This window comes from Psammomys obesus, unplaced genomic scaffold (assembly GCF_907164565.1).
Source record: "Psammomys obesus unplaced genomic scaffold, mPsaObe1.curated_primary_1811, whole genome shotgun sequence".
Taxonomy (NCBI): domain Eukaryota; kingdom Metazoa; phylum Chordata; class Mammalia; order Rodentia; family Muridae; genus Psammomys; species Psammomys obesus.
The window spans coordinates 109,248-117,965 of NW_026592710.1; the positions used below are offsets into that span (position 1 = coordinate 109,248).

Sequence of the window (8,718 nt, forward strand, 5' to 3'; positions counted from 1 at the left end):
ACTGGCCTGGGCTCTCCTGGCCATACTCACCTAGTAGTACAGGATTCCTAGGGCTAGCGGCAGAACCTGGGTGACTATGAGGTGGCAGGGCTCTGCTTGGCCCTCGTGACACTAAACATTGCTGTTTCAGTATCCAGGCTGGTCCAGAGAGTACTGGGGATGTTGGAATGGTCCTATGGTCTGTAGGTTTTCAGGCTACCTACTGTTCCCAGCTTCATGGTGTTGGTAAACAGCCAAGTCAAGAGTTGTTACTGCCCTTGTGAAGCCAGGAAGGATGAGTGGTTCCTGCCCTCTCCCCCTCTCACTGTGGTCCAGTCAGGTTACCTGAGTAAAGGCTAGATTGTGGGAATGGGAGATGGGAGACTTTCTAACAGGTCAAATTGAATGGTGGGGGATGGAGAAGGGTTACACAAAGAAACAATATTTATACAAAATAATTTATTTTAAAAGGTACCATTCATAACAGCCAGGGAGAGCTAGCAAGTTCTTGATGTGGCATGAGCAGGTGTCCTGCCTTTTTACTTTCACTCTTAATTAGAGAACTAGCTGCTTAGCATTCCCACCAAGTGGAAGGGTCTAGCCCTTCCTAGAGAAAGGAACTGGGGAGGACCCTGATAAAATGTCTTAAGAAAGCAAGGATGGCAAACTTCTGCTGTTTTGACAATTCAGGGAGGCCAGGGGCCTGGCTAGCCATTCCTGGGTTTCTTTCCTCATGACAGGGTCCCAGGACAGTTTCTAAGACCTTTAGAAGCCTGTAGTTCTTAAAGGCTTTGAGGACTTTAGTCCCCAGTGGCACCTAGTCCTGGAGAGTGGGGGACACATATGTGTCCTATATTGGGTTCTAGGGGATCAACTAACTTCCGAAGCTGCTGTGTTCTTAACCTCAGGGGGTCAGAGACCCATCCATGGATCTGGTAGAATAGCTAGCCTGGCCAACGTGGTGACCCTAGTTGTTGGCTAAGGGCCCAAGGGAGAGGGCATCGGTGGTGGCAGTGAAAGTGGCAGTGGCGACAAGTGGCCGGTTAATGCAGCGCAGATTTCCAGTTTTGAGTGCACATTGCACGGGCCAGAGTACCACACAAAACAGCACTAGCAACAGTACAGAAACCAGAGCTACACGACGCCAGTCCCCAAAGCGTGCCCAACAGCGGGCCAGACAGCCTCGGTTGGGTGCAGGTTCCTGGATAGGTGGCGGTAAGTTGGGCTCAGCTGGTTTGTTCAGGCTTACATCCACACACACAAAGCCACTGGCCTCTTGGTCAGAAGTGGTGGGCAAGGGGCGGCAACACAATTTGGTGCCCTCAAGCCATACAGGCTCCTCCTTCTGTAGGTGCACTGGCATCTTGGCCTGCAGCTGACGACTAGTGCGTAGTGCAGGAGCCCCAGCAGCAGGCACAGTTGTGGGCTGCCGGCAGAATGGACAAGGCACAGCTTCTCTGCCAGGATGGCCTGCAGGCTGGGCAGCTGCCAGTCTAGCCAAACATTCAAGGCAGAAGACATGAGAACAGGAAAGTTCCTTAGGTGTCTTGAAGATATTGTCATAGCCTGAGAAGCAGATGGAACACTCCAGTGGAGAAGCTACCTTCTCTGAGCCAGGAGTACTAGGGGACCTGGGACTGCCAACTGAGCCAGGGGACCTGGGCACTGTGGTTGTGGAGCTGCTCTGGCGGGGTGGCATGGGTGTATGCCATATCTGCCGGCCTGTTGACATGATTCTGAGCTGTGGAATAGAGATAGGACACTATGAGATACCCTTTTTCTAAAAAGCCTGTCACACCCCCTCTTTTCTTACCCAGTATCAGACCCAAAAATTCCAATAAAGAACACTATCTACAAGTAGCCACAAAATTCCACCCATGTCCAAACTGTAACCTATCACATTTATTACAAGGTCAAAAGTCCCATGCTCCAGGCATGGACAGTACAGACAGACTTCAAGAATAAAGCCTATGTGCTAGGAGTTGTCAACACTGATAGCTGGACACCTATTGTCCATCCTTCAATGTGCTGATGAGAATGGCCTACTGCAGCTACTATTTAAGGCTCTGTAAGGCTGAACCCATGCCACAGAATAATCATAACAGCTTCTCCATATAGAGAAGGCAGCTCTAAGCTAGAGTGACTTAACTAGGGTCTTCCGGACCAGAGTCAATTGGAAGCTGGGCCCTGATAGGCCCATGAGCTACTGGTGGCTTTGAGCTGTGTGGAAGGGGTTTGAACTTGGTCCCAGTGTGTCTCTGATTTGTATGGCATACATCTCAGTTGCCAGCAGCTGTGTGAAAAATCTGGGGTCTCTGGGAGAGCAGCTGGGCCCATAAAGCTCTGAGAAAGTGAGGGCCTTAGTTGAGGCCCAAGAAGTTTTTGAACATTTGACACCTGGAATCTGGGGCCAGCTTGTTTGTTAGGGATAAGGACAAGTGCCTGAGGCCAAGGATTAAAAATGCTCCTTAGCCACTGTCCAGAGAACACCCCTACCCTGTTCTACCAGATTAGTCACACAGCTGCCTGTCAAGGAGAAGGTGGAATGTAGAAGATCCAGGCCTTCTTTTTTGATAGCTCACCCTACTTCCCTGAGAGGAATCCTAGAAACACACTGACCACTAAGTACTGTTTGCTAACCTCCCCTCGGCCAGGACTATACCTCAGGAGCCACAAACATTCAGAGCAGAGAAGAATATTAACCATGAAAGTCTTAGCCTTATAACCCATGGAGGCCAGCAGTACAACAGAGATTATCCTTCTCACTGGTCAGCTCCAAGTGAGTGAGCTGAATGGCTGAAAGACTGCTGAATCATCACCATGACATCATGAGGGCCCCAACATTCAATGCCACCACTTCCTGGAAGCAGCAGTGGTCTTGGCAAGGTCTGATAGGACCTTGGGTCTACCCTCCCCTAACCTGTGCTGCTCATAGGACTGGTTCCTTGGTACTAGGCCTCACATTTCATGAAAGGGCCTCACTCTGAGACAGCATAGGTGAAAGGTGACAACAGACTGAGCTGGCCTTACCTGGTAGCTGGGGGTCAGCAGTTCCTGGACATGATCCTCTCCACTGGCCACAGCAAAGCTCTGTGTGTCTAGGCTGACCAGCTCAGTAAGAGCTTGTTCCCCCTCCTCCAGGTCCAGCCTAACCTCTGCTCCACCTGGCAGGTGTTCCTCCACAGGCTAGCAGCCAACAGCCTTCTTGTGGTACCGGTCTGGCTGGCACACCTCTTCTGTGCGTATGTGGGAATGGGAGGTATGATACCTGTGTTCTTCACCCAGGAGCTGGCTGACTGAGACACGTGTGAATTCTCAGGCCATGAGCTTTGAAACAGGTTTATTTATACCCTCCAGGTCATGATGGCTGGGGGTGTGGCCCTGAATGCCCTGAACATCAGAGATTGGCTGGTCTCTTCTTTGGTAGGCTCAGAAAGGGTGGGGATCCACAGGAAGGGTTAGAGTCAGGATGGATCTAGTATCAACACAGGTCTCTGGTCTTGGGACTCCAGACTGAGAACAGATGCTCACATACTCAAAAACCTCCCTTTGGAAAGGAAGTGTGCTCAACTGGTCCCAAGTATGCTCAGCAGGGATCCTTCACTTAGCCTTGCACACTCCCAGACACAAACCAGTTTGCCCCCTTCTCCCTATCTCTATCTGTGCCCATCAATGTCCTGTTCCTTCTTTCATCGAACCTGCATTCTCACAATTGCTTAATGCAAAACCCTCATCTGCTGCTGCTTCAGCACCCTACAGCTTTAGGGAAATTCCTTGCCCTGGAGTCCTGGAAGAAGGGGTGCAAGGTCAGGGCTAGGCAGGCCTGGGGTACAGCCTAGATATTGGGTCAGTTAAGAATATTAGGGACCCAGGCTGGCCATAATACATTGAGTATCTGCTTGGGTACCATTTGTTCCATACTTCAGGAAGCCCCTACCTTCAGGTGTGCTTGGAAAGATGGGGGGTCTCAAAAGCTTTGACCAGGTAACAGTATTGTTCAAAAGGGTTGGTGGTCAAGGAATATCTAACATTGGGCAGGGAGTGCCACACTGGAATGGGTTGGACTGGGACTGTGCATAGGCAGCCCCTGGTCTTCCCCAGGCCCACTGATCTGAGATATCCTTGCTGACTAGACTCAATAACCCCAGAGGATATTTCTCTTCCCCTCCCACTTTGGTCAGGCTAGGTTCTTTCCTATCTTTCTGGAGTGGCTGTCTTCTGGCACACTGAATTGTAGGGTTCTGAGATAGGAGCTCACACACAGGCCTGTGGGGAGGGTATGCTGCTAGGAGCCTCATTTTGGTGGGAGGAATGGCCTTAGACACTCAACTATCCAATGGTTCAGATCCCCAGAAGCTGCCACAATTTTGCTCCTAGATATCCTTATGCTCAATGCCAACTTTCAAGGGAGTAACATATGGGGGATTGTGGGAACCTGGGGACAATGTCCTATCAGAGGAAGGGGCCTGAGCTCTGGAAGGATAAAGAGTCCCCTGCCTAATTCTGTGAGTATGAGGAGCCTAATTCCATGAGTACTAAGAACCAAAAAATGGGGCCCAGCGAAATAGAGGCTTGAGGAAAAATGAAGACCTAGAGAGGAGATGGGTAACTAAAGGTATAAGAAGGGATATTGATGGGTCTAGAATTAGAGAAGACATGAGGGTGCTAAGGAGGGAATGCTGCTGAGGGCCCAGCCCAAGTGATCTGTATAGAGTATGACTCTGTGTCACATGCTACCTCTAGGAAGCTAGAGTCCCAGAGTTCTGAGGAACAATCTTCAGAGGGCTCCTGGAAATATCCAAGCTCTGATGTCACCAAGGCTACCCAGTGAACAGTCAATGTCCAGAGGCAAATGTGCTGTGAGGACTGAGGAATCTACCAGGCCTCACACAGTCCTGGCCTTCTTCCAGTCCTGACCTCAGGGGAAGTCAACTCCCAGCTGGCAGAGGGACCAGGACTTGGAGGAGCCCCAACTAGTATAGGAAGAACTTGGACTACACTGTCTAGGACAGTAAGTGGGGTCCATCTTGACCCTATCTATAAACATCATTGGACTCAATGCTCCAATAAAAAGATACAGACTAACAGAATGATTGTGGAAACAGGATCTAACATTCTGCTGCATTCAAGAAACATACCTCTGTAACAAATATAGACCCTACCTCAGAGTAAAGGGCTGGAAAAAGGTTTTTCAAGCAAAGGAGCCCAAGAAGCAAGCTGGAGTAGCCATCCTAATATCTAATAACAAAGACTTTCAATCAAAATTAATCAAAAAGATAGGGAGGGACACTTCATTCTCATTAAAGAAAAAATCCACTGGGAGGACATCACAATCCTGAATATCTATGCCACAAATACAAGGGCACCTGCACAGCAGGAAAGTGACAAAAACTGTCAAGCAGTGAATGTGGGTGTGCACATCAACATACGACTACCATTGTGCACACGTATGCTGTGTTAGTATGTTCTCACTCTGGGTCCCACAGCTCTACCAGCTCCATGTCTATGGGTGAGGCCCTAACTGACCCCATCCTTGTACCAAACTAGTCACACTCTCTCAGTAGTATCACAAAACCTACCATGATTACAGCCCTCACTACCAAGGCTGTGGACCTGGCTGTAGATCTCTGATGAAGCGCTGCTGAGACAAGACATGGCTAGTGCATGAAGTCTTTTAGGACCAGGACTTTTCTTAGGTTCTTAGTCTTAGGCCAATCCCTTATCTGTGCCTGGTGCTGGTCACCTCTACTGGCCATTGAGCTGTCCCCCAAACAATGGATATAAAAGGCTAGATATGCACATTCTCATTTGGTAGTTGCCCTGTGGCCAGAATTCTTCCTAAGGCCTCAGCTGCTAGCTAAATAAACTGGTTTTCCCACAATGGGTGCTAGGATGGAGTAGAAGGTGCCACTGGGTTTGGCATTTTGGGCTCTTTGCCCCTCCCTTTGTTTTTTTTTTTCAGATAGTTTCTATTTGTAATAGCTCTGGTTGTACTGGAATTGATTTTGTAGACCAGGCTGACCTCAAACTCACAGAGATACATCTGCCGTCCAGTGCTGGGATTAAAGGCATGTGAGCCACCATATTCAGTATTTTGCCCCATCTTTTGGGCCTGGATGTAAACATGGTCTTATACTGTCTGGATATAAGATGGCCTGAACACTGGTATCCTTCTGTACCTAGCAGTAAGGACAAGGTCCCCAAAGACCTGTATGAAAGCCTCTTACTTATGACTTGTTTATGGGTTTTTCTTGTGTCAGTTCTTCCAGTGTTCATGACCAAGGCCCCAACCCCTTGTCCTATCACTCTTGTGGTCCTTGGCCTCACCCACCTAATACTGGTGTTGGTCCTTTCTTGTCTCACCCATCCTTAGTGGGGTGGCTTTGGAACACTTTCAGTGCTACGGAATGAAAAATACTGAGCACACAAAGGAATGAGGGTGCGAGGAACAGAAAGTGGAGAGATGGGGGAATGGGTGACCCAGAATTTCTACCTTGGAGTGCCTGAGCACTGGCTACTCAGAATAAGTTGACAAAGGAACTATCTGAGACCCCAGGGAGCCAGACTGGTAGCCACTTTTTCATGTTGCCTTCCCTCATAGCTGTCAACATCTCTTTCTACTTTTCATTAGACAGCATACTAGGGAACCCTAAACCTTAAGATGTTTCATGTTGGCTAGGGCACCCAACCCTACTATAGGACTTAATAGTGTCAAGCTGCTTATGCTACTCCACATCCTGTCTCTAGGGCAAGGTCTTTGGTCTCAGAATAAAGAATCTGGGCCTGGAAACCTACATCTTAACCTGACAGGATCTTATTCCCCAGCATTTTTCTAAAATATAGCCTAGGGCAGACACATGCCCTTCGGATGCCTCAGGCAAGAAACTCATTTCAGATTTCCACAGATGTCTTGGGCCACAGCCCTCTAGCCAGTACATAGAGACCTATGGAAGTTACAAAGCAAGTGCTCTATTGCTGAGAAGAGACATTATGACCTCAGTAAGTCTTATAAAAAAGAAAGCATTTAATTTGTCCTTGCTTACTGTTTTAGAGGTTTAGTCCATTATCAGCATGGTAGCACACAGGCAGACATGATGCTGGAAGAGGAGCTTAGAGTTCTACATCCAGATCTGTAGGTAGCAGGAAGAGAAAGCCACTAGGCCTGGCTTAAACTTTTGAGACCCCAAAGCCCACTCCCAGTGACACACCTCCAACAAGGCCACACCTTCAAATCCCTCTCAAGTACTGCCATTCCCTGATGACTAAGCATTCAAGTATATAAGCCTATGGGAGGCATTCTCATTCAAACCACCAGGGACTTCCAGAATCCCTGTGCTCTCTGCACTCCTTAACCAGTTCCACCACTAATCAGCAGACAAACATCTCCATACAGGCTTTGAGTGTGACCACTAAGCTGGACTCAGCTGGCCAGGGTAGAGGGCTCTGCTTTTCTCAAGGGTGACTGAGACCCATAAATTGTCAGGGGCCCCACAATGCTTAGTGATGTATCTGTAGTCTTATCTGAAGGACCATGCCGTGCTTGATTGGCACCTTCTACCTCAGGTACTAAGGAGCTGGGGTTGTTGTCCCATGCAAGACAGTGCCCTGAAATGGGAGGGGCTATATGTGATACAGGTCCCGGCCAAAGGCACAAGGGGATGGGTTGTGCTACACTGCCAGTCCCACTGGACAACAGATGGTACTGGATCCTGCTGAGGGGCTCCTCTTTACCTACCTGACTCTCTGTCCCCTGAATATGGCAATGGGGTAGATGGCTCCCACACACTGAATAGATGACTCTTGGGACAATAAGGCTAGAGGAAAGAAGATCTAGACTAGTTTAACTGGTCCAACTTTAAATCACTGCTGCTACCCAAGCCACTGGTTCAAGTGCAGGAAAGCAAGCTCATACCACTGTTAGTAATATCAGATGCGTGCCTGATGCTGAAGATGCTAGACACCCTTGGCCCATACACGGAGGCTGGCATTTGTTAGGACGGCACCCTCTTCTACAGAAGGCACATGGCCAATGCCACCAGCCACACTAGTAGTTCACAGGCATAGCTTCTGAGGGCTTGAAACAGCAAAGACGGAGCCACTGACCAGCATCTTTACACACCCAATGAGACAGTAAGGTGAAGGGTTCAGAGATGGAGGCACCATGGGTAAACCTATTACTTTTGTGTGCCCAGCCTGAAAAGTAGCTGGATGGGAGTCTGTCCCTGGGAGACAAGGTTCTGCTTGTCTGGAACCAGGAAATGCAGCACACTCAATTTTCAACTCTCAGAAATGTGTGTCTTGAGCTAAATTAGCAGGCAGATGCTGGAGCAACCCATTTCTGGTACCAGTTTCCAGGTTGTTTTCTCCACCTTCAGGGGCTTGGTTTCACTCTTCTTAGCTTGGTAGTGATGGAGAGAGTTCTGTCTACTATGGGTTCCAGTTGGTGGCCTCCAGAAGTTTTGACCATTGGGATCAGGCCTGTGTTGTAACTGTTACAGATGCTGGAACCTTGCTGTGACTCCTAAGGGGCCCAGACCCCACATAATTTGCTTTTGAGTCCTCAGGTCTCACAAACAGATGATTACTCCTGTTACCACAATCTCATGGCATGGAGGTTAGCCCCCTAGCATTTGTATGTGTCTGTCACTGACAGCCAATTCTGGCCTATCTTAAGCCTCAGGCCCTTAGTGTATTGAGCTCAATGGAGGGGAGCCTTGGGTCTCCACTGCAGTACTGTGA

At 48.9% G+C, this 8,718-nt stretch overlaps 1 protein-coding gene across 2 annotated transcripts; it reads right to left on the bottom strand.

Annotated features, from left to right (window-relative positions):
- Positions 1-437: 437 nt before the first annotated feature.
- On the bottom strand, positions 438-8,716 carry Rnf223 (ring finger protein 223). Of its 2 annotated transcripts, XM_055615141.1 has the most exons (3): positions 7,715-8,716; positions 3,010-7,109; positions 438-1,720 (listed from the first exon to the last, which is right to left on the bottom strand). In XM_055615141.1, exon 3 carries the CDS (start codon positions 1,709-1,711, stop codon positions 947-949), a length of 765 nt encoding a protein of 254 aa, XP_055471116.1. In that variant the 5' UTR covers positions 1,712-1,720; positions 3,010-7,109; positions 7,715-8,716; the 3' UTR covers positions 438-946. The 2 variants fall into 2 exon arrangements, with proteins under 2 accessions (XP_055471116.1, XP_055471115.1); XM_055615140.1 differs by having other exon boundaries at positions 3,010-8,716.
- Positions 8,717-8,718: the final 2 nt, after the last annotated feature.